The sequence below is a fragment of the Podarcis muralis genome, chromosome 11 (assembly GCF_964188315.1).
Source record: "Podarcis muralis chromosome 11, rPodMur119.hap1.1, whole genome shotgun sequence".
Classification (NCBI taxonomy): domain Eukaryota; kingdom Metazoa; phylum Chordata; class Lepidosauria; order Squamata; family Lacertidae; genus Podarcis; species Podarcis muralis.
The window spans coordinates 63,975,625-63,987,757 of record NC_135665.1 but is presented as its reverse complement, the minus strand read 5'-3'; the positions used below and the strand labels follow the sequence as shown (position 1 = coordinate 63,987,757).

General features: G+C 46.4%; 2 protein-coding genes across 3 annotated transcripts in view; one reads left to right on the top strand and one right to left on the bottom strand.

The window, feature by feature from the left end:
* DNAI1 (dynein axonemal intermediate chain 1) overlaps positions 1-1,004 on the bottom strand; it is a 164,852-nt gene extending 163,848 nt beyond the window's left edge. Inside the window, exon 1 of the mRNA XM_028748145.2 lies at positions 818-1,004. Coding sequence (XP_028603978.2) covers positions 818-850 — 33 coding nt within the window. The 5' untranslated portion in view covers positions 851-1,004. The remainder of the gene's footprint in view (positions 1-817) is intronic.
* Positions 1,005-1,324: 320 nt separating this feature from the next.
* FAM219A (family with sequence similarity 219 member A) overlaps positions 1,325-12,133 on the top strand; it is a 57,897-nt gene continuing 47,088 nt past the window's right edge. The window contains exon 1 of one of the 2 annotated variants that reach the window (XM_028748147.2): positions 1,325-1,655. In XM_028748147.2, the coding sequence (XP_028603980.1) occupies positions 1,596-1,655 (60 nt within the window). In that variant the 5' untranslated portion in view covers positions 1,325-1,595. The remainder of the gene's footprint in view (positions 1,656-12,133) is intronic. The other variant, XM_028748146.2, reaches the window with a different exon arrangement.

Below are 12,133 nucleotides of genomic sequence, written 5' to 3'. Positions count from 1 at the left end.
AGCACACGGACATGCCGTTTACCTTCCTGCCGGAACGGTACCTATTTATCTACTTGCACTTTGACTTGCTTTCGAACTGCTAGGTTGGCAGGAGCAGGGACCGAGCAGCGGGAGCTCACCCCGGCACGGGTATTCGAACCGCCAACCTTCTAATCGGCAAGTCCTAGGCTCTGTGGTTTAACCCACAGCACCACCTGTGTCCCTTAAGGAAGTTAGATTAGCTTCAACCAGAGCCAGGGCCTTTTCAGCACTGGCCCCGGCCTGGTGGAACGCTCTGCCTCATGAGACCAGGGCCCTGCAGGATCTGATTTCTTTCCGCAGGGCCTGTAAAACAGAGTTGTTCCGCCTGGCCTTTGGCTTGGAGCCAATTTGATTCCCTCCTCCTCTTTTTTTTTTCCTTTTCCTTTCTCCTCCTCCGGTTTCAATATTTTAATGTTGTGTTTTAATTTTGTTTTTAAGTTGTATTCATTCAATTTGTTTTTATTATTGCTTGTTAGCCGCCCTGAGCCCGGCCTTGGCTGGGGAGGGTGGGGTATAAACAAAAATTATTATTATTATTAAAATATTTAATATTATTATTATTAAATATAATAATGTTTAATTCTGTTTTTATACAGTATATGTTGGAAGCTGCCCAGAGTAAAATTATCAGTGTAAAATGGGACATCCCTATTTTCATTGGAGAGTATGACAACAACAACAAGAACAAGAACAACAAAACAACAACAACAACCACAGGGGGGTCGTGGGCAAATGCACCTGGTGACGTCACGACCGACCCCCCTCCTTCCTTCCCTCCCCCCTTCCCTTTTCTCACCTGCCTGCGCTTGAAAGGCTCTTTCGGGGGCATGTCTGCGGCTCTCCTCCCTCCGCGTCAATGGCCGGCGGTGGTCGCCCGACTCTCTTCCTTCACTATTTCAAATCCTCCTCTCTTTCTTTTCACGCCCGGCTTTCGTCGGCCAGCTGCCGGAAGTTGATCTCGGCATCCATGGCAACCAAACGGAAGTGGCAACCATCTCCTCCTCCGCCGCCGCTCCTTTCGACCACAGAGATTGACGAGAAGGCGCGCCCGCCTGCGATTGGCCGCATCCACCGTCCGTCTACGCACCGTCCCCGAGTTGGAAGGTCAAAGAGCCAATGGGCGGAGAGATGGACTCCTGAGGAGGGCGGGGTCCCGCCCGAGGGAGAGCGAGCGCCGCTCCGTCACGCAACCCCGCCCCTCTGATGAATATGCAGATGTGGTGGGCGGGGCGCATGACGGGGCTGCCGGAGAGCCTCCAGGGACCGGAGCGGCGCTTCCCCCCTCCCCCCCCGAGTTCGCGCGTGCGCACTGAGAGGGCGGAGTCACCGCGGCCGGCTGTGGAGGGTTTTTCTGAGGCGCGTCTCCTTCTCCTTCCTCGCTCGGAGCATCTCTGAGGGGATGAGGCAGGCGGCGGCGGCGGCAGTGGCGGAGGGCGAGCCCCAGCGACACTGAGGCGGCGGCCGGGCCTCCTCCTTCTCCTCCCCTCCCTTCTCGTCCCTCTTCCAGCTGCCGGTTCTCGCCCGCCCTCCGCCCGCTCGGCCTTCCCGGCCCGGCTCCCTCTCCCGCCGGCACCATGATGGAGGAGATCGACCGCTTCCAAGTGCCCGCCGTGAGAGCCGAGATGCAGCCGCTGGTGAGTCCCCTCAGGAGCCCTCGCCGTTGAGAATAATGGGGGGGGGGGGGAGCTAAGTCGCCTCTTTCCAAACCCCCCCCCTCAGCATCTTCTCTCTGAGGGGGGGGGACATGACCGCACGCACCTGCTGCTCTTTCTCTCCCCCATTATTATTATTATTATTATTCCTACACCCCCGCAGGACTCAGGGCGGTTCAATATGAGAAATATTGGGGGGGGGGAATAGGGTGCGAGAAGCCCTTTAAGCCCCCCCCCCGGTGGGAGGAAGGGGCTCCTCACCCCACCACCACCCTTGAGGGGTCTCGGGGTTGCGCGGCCGCACCTCTGCGGCAGGCTCGGCCCCGGCCTTGGCAGGGGGGGGGGTGGATGGATGGATGGAGGGGAGACGCCCTTCCAGGCCTCCTTCGCAAAGGACACGGCTGGGGGGGGGGAGAAAGTGATCAGGGGAAATGGGCGGGAGGGGAGAAGATCGTTTATTGGGGGGGCTGTTTCTCCAGCCGCACGCAGCAACCCCCCCCCCCCAATAGTCACAAAGTGTATTCTTCCTCTTCCTGCCTTGGACACCTTTGGGTGGAGAAACATCCTTTCCCCGTTGCTTTTACTTGGCCAGGATTTGAACTGAGGTCTCTCCTCTGTGGCCCCTCCTCTCCTCCTGCTCCCCACCCCAACCCCGCTCTTCAAAAGGAAGTTTTGAGAAGCTTGACACCCCACTGCGTTTTTTGATGGTGGGGTGATTGACCTGCCTTTGCTCCCACCAACCCGCCCCCCAAAAAATGCCCAGGTGAGCAGTATGGCATAAGGGGAGCTGTAGTCCCAAGGGTCTCTGGAGAAGCTTTCTTCAGGAGTGTGCTTTTTTTTGGGGGGGGGGTATGGTTTTTGGTGAGAGTGTTATGAAGCATTGCTTAAAGATCTCACTCCAGTGGATGTTAGGATCCCAATGGAGCCCTGAGAGCCCAGTGCCCATCTCAGGTGCACAAGGTCAGGGTCAAGGCAATTTTATTTTTAAAAGATCAACAGAGGCAGAAATCCAAAACGGATATTTTTCTCAGGATTCAAAGGAAATCTTGTCCTTGAGCAGTGGTGAGACTGGTCTCACTTTAAGGCACATTGCTGTGCTGGCATAAGGAGGAACAACATCTGCCTGTGCTAAGGTGTCTCAAACCCCTCCGTAGAAGGAAAGGGGGGCGGGAAGCCCCTTTTGCTATCAACTACTCTTTCTGTTGCAGGGAAGCTGCTTACCCTCTGTTTGCTCAGCTGTTTCTTCTCTGCAGCTCTGCTTACTCTCCCTTTTCCTGAAGGATCCCCCACCTTAGCTTGTTCTCTTAAGGTATGGCGTGATGATCTCGTGCTCTAGGGATCTGATTGCTCCAGGCCCCTTTCATCAAGAGGCTTATGGAAGCCTCTCTTGCTACTGGCAGGCATGGAAGGGACCGGAACATGACTGGATGTTTTGGGTCCATGTCTGGCTGGCTTGATGACGTAATCCTTTTGTAAGCATGTAGGGGAGAGGGATAAATATTGCATGTCAGTAGCATCTACTGGCAGCAAGAGAAAGAACAGATTTGTTACCATTTGACTGTACCTTCGTGCTCAAATCTGTTTTCAGAATCTTTGCATGCCGAGAATCACTACTGGTCATTTTTGCTTTTAAGAGAATAGCCTCGCTGCATGACCAGAGTTGGTCTAGGAGGGAAAGGTTGCTGTTTCGAAGCCTGGGTTCCTTGCGAGATGTGATGGGTTAAATTAGAAGCGTAGGGCTGTGTGGTAGGTTGCTGTCCCTCGAAATGGTTCTGAAAGAGGCTTAGGCAAACAGTTTTCAGAGATGCTGCCTCCCGCCCAAAGATTCCATATGTAGAGCAACTTCTGCGCACCTCCCAATCAGGGGTTGACTCCCTTATTGTGTGGGTGATAAAATGTCACCACCATGTCATGGAGTTCATTTTACAGAAGGTGAAAATTGGTTTCTTTGCATTCCCTCTCCTTTCTCACTGACTGTTCCATATAGTGATTACCAGGCTTCTTGTTTCACACACTCCCTGACACACACACACACACACACACACACACACACACTTCTGATTCCTACTGATTTGTATATGCTTCTTAAACCCAAGCCATTCACATTGTTGCCATTCACATTGTTTACATTATATTTTAAATTACTACAAGGCCGTGTGTTGCAGCTTCTGGGCACCTGCAGTACTTCCAACCATTTTGTTCCATCCTCTACACCAGTGTTTCCCAACCGGTGTTCCGCGGCACACTAGTGTGCCGCGAGACGTTGCCTGGTGTGCCGCGGGAAAAATTAAAAAATTCGAAAGATATCTGGAGAGGCGGCCTTCAGGCGAGTTTTAATTTTAATTTTCCTTCTCCCACTTAATGCCCCACGCTCGCCCGAGCAGCTTGCAGTCCTCGGTAACCACGGCGACCCGAGGGAGGGGAGGGAACAGGGAAGTAGAGGGTGGCGGCGAGCCGCGATGACGTCAGTGGCGCGAGCTTCAGAATAAGTGGGATCCGCGTGCGCGAGACCGAGATCGCGGGTAAGGAGCTCAGCCCTGGGCAGGAGGAAGCGGGGCCGCGCGTGCGGGCCACATCCCCACAGAGAGCGAGCCTCCCCCGGCCCACCACTCTGGGCAGGTCCCCTCGCATGAGGGGGCGGCGATGGCGATGGCGACGGCCGGCAGCTTGCCTGCAATGCCATCCCTCGAGCAGGCGAGGAGCCCGGAGGCTACCAGATGTGAGTCCTCTTTCCCACCCTGCTTGGGAGTCCAGAGCACTTGGTCGCATTCAGGATCTAGAGTGGGGAAGCGGGGCTTGTGTCTGGGCTGGACACATTGGGCTGCCTGTGCTGCTCGACCTGCGGGGAGAAATCAGGGTGGGAGTCACGACCGTGAGGCAGGGCTGCCAAGTGTGGCAGAAGAGGACACGGCCGTCGCACCTGTCCTTAGGTAGGAGCTTCTTCCGTGTCGACCTGCTGCCCTAAAGTCTTGGCTTTTTTCTTGGCTTTTTGGCGGTTGGCACAGAAGGAAGGCAAGGGGGAGGGGGAAAAATTGAAACTTACACTTTCGTGCGTCCCTCCCGGCGTGACGCTGCACACTGACGTCACGGGGCTGTAATGGTGGTGTGCCTCGAGATTTTTTTCATGAAACAAGTGTGCCTTTGCCCAAAAAAGGTTGGGAAACACTGCTCTACACTCCCTTTCTCTTTCTGCATGTACATACATCATTAGTAAGAGATTCTATCCCGTTTTCCAATCAAGGGCTCTTTGTCATCTCTCAGATAGCTTGTAAACACTAATTTGATACAGAGAGAGAAGCTAATGACCTATTGGGTTTGGATTTCCTATCTTGTAGTTTAAAACACAGCTCATAGTAGTCATTTGAATATTAGGGAATCAGAGGGAGTGTCTCCTACTTTCTCATCAGTAATCATTAGTCTGAACATGTGTCTTCATTGGCAAGCATTCTGTGCTCCTGTTTGGATGTAACTTTCTTCCCCTTTTCTGTTATACTGTGTTGTTTTCCTCTGCAATGTTAAATGCTAAATGGAGATTTGACTTCTTTTGGCCTGCATTAGTCTTATGAAGTTCTTCTAGTAGTTTTAATTATTTGTCTATTTGCTGACCAGCCTTTAATTGTAGAGGAATCCTTTAATTGGTTATTCTGGCAGGCTCATGCTTTGCTCAGATGTTTAACTTCCCATACAGTACCTGGTATCCCCATAACAGGTAAAGGTGGTCGGTAATGTCTTGGCATCAGGGTATGTTTCACTCTCTGATCTTGAAGACTCATGATTGTGAACTGAGTGGTGCAGTAACAGTTCAGCAAAATGTCACATTAACTGGAGCCATACAGATCGAGTGCCTCGAAGCACTGTGTCTATTCCCCCTTCTCAATTAACCATATGCAGTTCGTCATCCTTGCAAAAATCTACCCTTGTTCATGAAAATAGTGGCAAAAGTGTTGCTTAAACATGAATTTTAGTTTGAGATTGCATTATGAAAATGTTATGGCTTGAATTATTCAGTTGTCATTATTTGAGGGGGAAGCCAGCTTACTGGTTCAACATCAGAGACCTTGCTATACATTGCACCACTTTGAGAGGTTGGTTGGGACATGGGATGAATCTTTATTCTACTCTAGTATCCAGGTTATGCAACTCTTTCCTTAGAGAAATGTGTCTGGATCCCTCTGTTCTAAGCAGGAGTGGGGAACCCTTTTCAGCTTGAGAGTCACATTCCCTACTGGTCAATGTTCTGGGGGCCACATGGGGGGAGCAGGGCCAGAGGCAAAGTGGGAAGAGCAGCACAGGTAAATTTTACCTTGGGGCAGTAAGCTGGTTTCTTTCTATACTCCTTTTTTTATTCCAGTCATTAATAAGGTTTAAAGGCACATTCCAGCCAGGCAAAAATACGCAAGGATTGTGGGGAGCAGGGATGTTGAGAGGGGGCATTGTCTGGAGAGTGTTTCCAGGAGCAGCCAGAGAGGCCTGGTTGGTCTCATTCAGCTGCCAGTCCTGCAGTTTCCCACTTCCACTTTTCAGCTTCAGGCATGCTGCTAAAACCTTTTATTTTTTTCATGTTTTAATGTGCTTTGGTGCTTTTATCTTCCTTCTTTAAAATTTGTGTTGACCCACCCTTGTTCTATCATTTTATTTTTTTTAAAAAAAAAGATCTGATTGTAATTACTTTGAATGTTTTTGTAAGGTTCTTTGAATCTATTTATAAAGAAACGTGGAATAGACATATTTGGCTGAATTCAACTAACCTGTTCTGTTAGTGGAAGCCAATGCAAGGACCCGTGCTAGCACAATAGGGTTTCACCCCCTCTCCAACCCCATGCCTCCTGCAAAACTGCGCTGGAAGGTCAGAACATTGTGCAGCAGGAGGAAAGGGGAGATTGTTCTGATAGCATTTCTCTAACAGTGATGGAACAATCTCCCTAGTGCTTGGTTGTATTCTATACTTTAACATTAAAAAAAGGAAGAGAGAATAAAGTGGCAATGGAGATGTCAAAGAATATAAGGTTTTGTGCAGCCCATAGAAACACCTGTACCTGCCTTGGAATCCTTGTTGGGGTTTGCTTTATTTTGCTTCTTTAGCAAATATAACTATCATATTTTGAATTTTTGTTGCTACAAGAATATAAAACTTCTTAAGAGAAACTATGCCATGATTTTTGCGAAGGGTCTATTCCGTAGCTGCAAAATTCACAAACTATTCAGCGAAGCATGTTATATATTCAATCTGCTGTCTGCCCTTGTGGTCAGTTTCTCTTGATATTCCGTGAACTTTGTTTTACATTTTCACTCTGGCTATTGGAAAATGGCTTTTCAGCCCCTGGATAAGAACCTCTAATGTGTATAACATCTTGCGTGCTCTCATCTGCAGTCCTTGGAAATTTGGAGTACAGGCAGAAATGAATTTTAGATATTTGTGCAAATAGCAGATAAAACTGAAGCTCTTAGTTGTGGCTCATAAAGCATGAGATATAATCACTGTTGCCTGTCTTAGCTTTTCTTAATGTCTTCATGTCAATAAATACCTCTTCTCATCGATACAGCGTTTTGTGTGCGTAAAAGTGCGAGTGTGCATATTTTCTCTTATAGCAAACAGGACTTTAAGGAAAAAAGGACAACCTCCAGAACTTAAAAGTTTTGTAAGCAGGAGCTGGCAGAAGTCATGGTCCCCAAGGACTGGGGGTGTCCTGAGGGAAGAATGCAGGCTGATAGAGGCTGCTCTTGATTTTTCTATGAGTCTGCCTTCTCATATGGGGGACCCGTAGAAGGAAAGGTATTGTGCTTGCATCTTTATGCCCCTTTGATTTAGCAGCATCAGGTCTGCTCTTTTGTTGGGAGCACACTCCATAGTGCTTGCTTGTTTTGGTAACAAGCCTTAATTGCTTGTTCTCTTCTCTGGTCCCATCCATGCAGAACACTTCAGCATCTTTGCTCTTCTCTCTCTCTTCCCCCTCCTCCTCCTCCCAGAAGATGGAGGAGAAAGATCACCTCTTAATCAAGGCACAAGTGCTCTTGCAAGTGAAGTGGCACGTGGTGGCAATCCTATGCACACTTGGAAAGGAAGACTAATTGCCTTCAGTGGGATTCCTGTGTAAGCATGCAAAGTGTTAGGCTCCTGGTATGTGAGGTTTTCTCCTCTGTTTCGCTTCCACTGTGTTATCTGTATATTTAAGCTTGGACGTAAATGATATGGGCCAGTACCTCTACCTGTTGTAGTAAGCAAAGTCCACTAGAGGTATTAAGAACTGTGTAAAAGTGTAACTCTGGAGAAGAGGCTGTTTGCACATGAATATAGTGCCTAAATTTCAGCCTTATTGGAAAACCAGGGAAAAGCTGCCAAGTGCTACTCTGTTCTTTTTGCTTTAGATGTAGAAACTATAGCATGCTGCAGTAAAACACTCAAATTCAGGTAGTCTTAGGAGATGGAAGAGTGTTCATTACACATGACATTATCTCCTGTCGGCATATTTGTTCAGAAAACATTTTGATAAAACTAAATAATATTGTATACTTTTTTTAGATTCCACATATACGTATTAGACTTAACTGTTCTGCATTTTTAAATTAACTAAATTATGATTTGCAAGTTCAGAATCCATGAGCAGTAAGCCAATTAATTATTTGGGAATCTGTCTTATCTTGACCTGAATAAGTATTTATTGATTATGATCCATTGTAAAACATTTCCTTTTCAAAGGTTGGTATATTGGAATAGGGTAAATCTAACACGGGATTTATTCATATCAGCAGTAAAAATTAATATAAATCATGAATACATTATTAGTTTTTGGTTCACCTCCACTGTTTTAGTAGTACTGGTTAGCTTCATTCAGTAGCCAAATATGATTTTTTTGTCGGGACAGAGGAGAAAGCCAGGAGTTGATATTTTAATGCTTCAAAGGGAGGAAGAGCTAGATTATAGGTTCAAGTGGTTCCTTACGTTTTATATTGTTCCAAGGCTGATTTATAGGATGACTTAATATACAGTATTTATTACATTTCTGTTACCTTTTCTAAAAAGCTCAAGGTGTACAAGAATAAATGCGTAACTTAATATAAAATAAATAAAATCAGACACTGAATGATTGCTCACAGAATTGCTTTAATCAACAGTAAGAGATGCAAAACCGCAATCAGTAGATGTTTTACCAATAAGATGTGGATTTGCTTCCATGCATCTGTGACGGTGGTATATACAGTAGCTGTCAATGTTGAAGAAACACCCAGTTGCTTGGCTGCCATGGGTACTTTTAAAATTCAGTCTCTTTTTCTCTCTCCCTGTATAGCAATTTGGTGAACATGGGGAAATTCTCTACCAGAGTTTGTGAAAAGGAGGTCACTTACAGCTGATCATGTTTGGAACAGACTATTTAGTTTTCCATATCTTAATAGCATCTGATCCTTGCTTCCCTACTCCATGAAATCTATGCTTAATCCTCCTGTGTGTTTTTCCTGATAAATGCTTATTTTTGGAGTTCAGAAAGCCGTCGTTGGAGAAGTAAACTGCAACACTTTTGAACTCCAGGATTTCTGCCTAAGGTTTCTTAAATGTAAATTCACCTTCGTTTGGGCTGGCCTGTGTAGCTTGATAATGCAGTTACAGATGTGTGAACTGAGAGCTGAGTGAACCTTTGTAGTTGTGCTTAAAAACTCACCTGAAGCATTTCTGGCCTAAACTCTCCAGCCACCTGACAGTTAAGCTAATTGATTCGCTATCTGTAAATAGCTGTGGTATCACATGATACCTTACTCCATCTAGTAACCTGGTTGGACAGTTACTGGAAGAATTGAAGACCTGGTTGGACAATTACTTTGAAGAATTGAAGACTTAACTCTTACTTTTTTTTCTTCAGTAACTTTCTTCTGCAATAAAGCAAGACTTGAAAGACTGCTCCATTTCCAAGCAGGTCCTACCCTTCTAATTATTTGAGTGAGTAGCTGAAATAACTACTTATGACTCAACCGAGGTTACACATGCAGGTAGTTAGAAGTTCAAGAATAAATAAAACGATTGTAGCTTTCAGGAGGCCATATATGCTCAGGTGGAAAAGCAACACTGCTGGCGCAAATCTCACAGAGTAATTCCATTCAATATGAGATCACTCCAGGGACTACTGGAACATAGAATAGTCCTCCTAGATATACAGTGGGCATCCTTTGTTGCATATTCTTCTAGCTTTCCTTTTTTTGGCCTTGCTTCATGCTGAGAAACTAGATTCAGTTTTAGGATGCCATCCATGAACTTGGCTGCCGACAGTGTAGGCGAATCCATGCAGGGTGTGGGCACATCCAGTCTGTAGAACGCAGAAGAGCACTGTGCTCCCTCCAAAGATTCTTCTGTGACTCAGCTGGTTTCAAATGAGTATTCTCTACTCATAGCCTTTGGTAAGCCAAACAAGTACGAAACAGCTGGGGAAGTAATTCAGACTGTAAGCTCCTCTTACAATCTGAATTAAGATGAGAAACATCCCAGTTCTGTTTGTTGCTTGGAGTGAAATACCTTTTGAGTTGGGCTCGCTTGGATGTAGAGAGGAAGATTCTCAGCAAGACATTATTTTTGAGATCTATATGGGTGAAGTTACTCCGTTGTCATCCCCAGTCCTTGCTAGTGGTGGCTTTACTTCTGACAGCCAACTTGCTAAAATCAGAATTAACTGGGGAAGCCACTCCAACTCATGAGAGCATTTCCTTTCCTAGTCTGTGCTTATCTGAACACCAATGCACCAATGAGTATTTAACTCAAAAGCTCACTTCCAGCATATACCTCCTCTGTTTTCTTGCCCTCTGGGGCCAGCATAGCTACAAAGACTTAAAGCACCTGCTTGAGAGTAAAAAGGTGGGATTAATATGACTCCTTGAGCTATACAAAACCTGCTTGGAGGACGCGTTGCCCACTCCTGTCCTAAATCCATATGCAGAAGGTATAGCTGCCAGTGTGCTGCTTTTGTAAAACTAGTTATGTGCTCATGCTTGTTTAAATTGGGCTTTGTGTGCTCTTGCTAAGAAACTGCTTGTTGATTTATTCCCCAGGTCAGTTTAACCTACTCAGATCTGAAGTACTGTATTGTCGGTGACCAGAACAATAGGGCTGCTTGCTGATTGTGCTTTCCCCCTTTTCTGATATTGCTGTAAGCACTAGAAAACCTCCTTTGGTCCTGGCTGCAGTAATATGTTGCCAGCCAATGCTCTTGGCAGTGGACCAGTGCTTCAGGGCTTCATTGGTAGAAGCTTCTTCTATTGAAGTAGACTGTAATGTACTTTTGCTTGCTTGCATGGGCTGTGATCATGAGCAGAAATCAATGGGACTTTCCTTCCATGTAGATGTGTCTTGAATGTGAGAACTGAACAACTTAGGATGGTGTGTTTAAACAAATATGTGAGGTTAGCGGGAAGCAAAGCCACTTTTTTGAGCTTGAATGCGCACATGATCTACAGTTGCAAGTCTAAGAGGAGCCTTCCCCCCAGAGTACTGTGGGATATGCTGAAGTAAATAATTGAGTGTCACGTTTTTTTATCCCACCCTTCCTCCAGGGAGCTCAAGGTGTTGAACATGTACCAGCACATTGCCCTCATTAGAGGGTAGCTTAGACTGAGTCACAGAGACTGGCCCAAGGCCAACTTGTGAGTGTCATAGTGGTGGTCTGCTTTGAACCCAGCTCTTCTGGATCCATTCTCTCTTCTACACAACATTGACTCTCTTATTTTGGCTTTCTCCTATTTCAATGAATATTCAGATACTTGCTTCTCCAGTAAGCTTGTGCATTTCTGTTTCTCATTATTACTTGTTTTATCCTCTTGTGTACCATGTACAGTCATACCTCGGGTTACAGCCACTTCAGGTTGCATTTTTTCGGGTTACGCACCCGCCGAAACCCGGAAGTACCAGAACGGGTTACTTCTGGGTTTCAGCAGTTGCACATGCGCAGAAGCGCCGAATCACAACCCGTGCATGCACAGACGCGCTGCTGCGGGTTGTGAACATGCATCCTAGAGTGCACAGATCACGTTCGCAACCCGAGCACCCACTGTATATATTTGCCATTTGCTCAACTTCAAACGTCAGCATTTAGCTTAGGGTAGCTCATGTCACGCGCAACTGTCCCCACAATGCCATCTCCTTTGGTGATTTGTAGTAATTACTATTGTTGTTGTAATTCATTATCTACTCTTCACCCTGAGGTCCCAGAGCGGGTTACAACAATATGACTTGAAAAACAATTTTTAAAATGACAAAGATTGCAATTTTCAAAAATATGGTGGACCTTTAAAATATGCATATCGGATGTGAAAGGCTGGAGTAAAGAGGTGCATTGACCTCAGGTTGTCTAGTCTGCACTAAGCAAGCTTCTTGCTAAGAACGGTTTCTTTGTCTTCCTTTCTGGAAAGGAAAACATTTGACATAGCAAGACTCCTATGCCATTTTTAAGAGAACACTTCAAACTATGTGGCTGACTTGAATA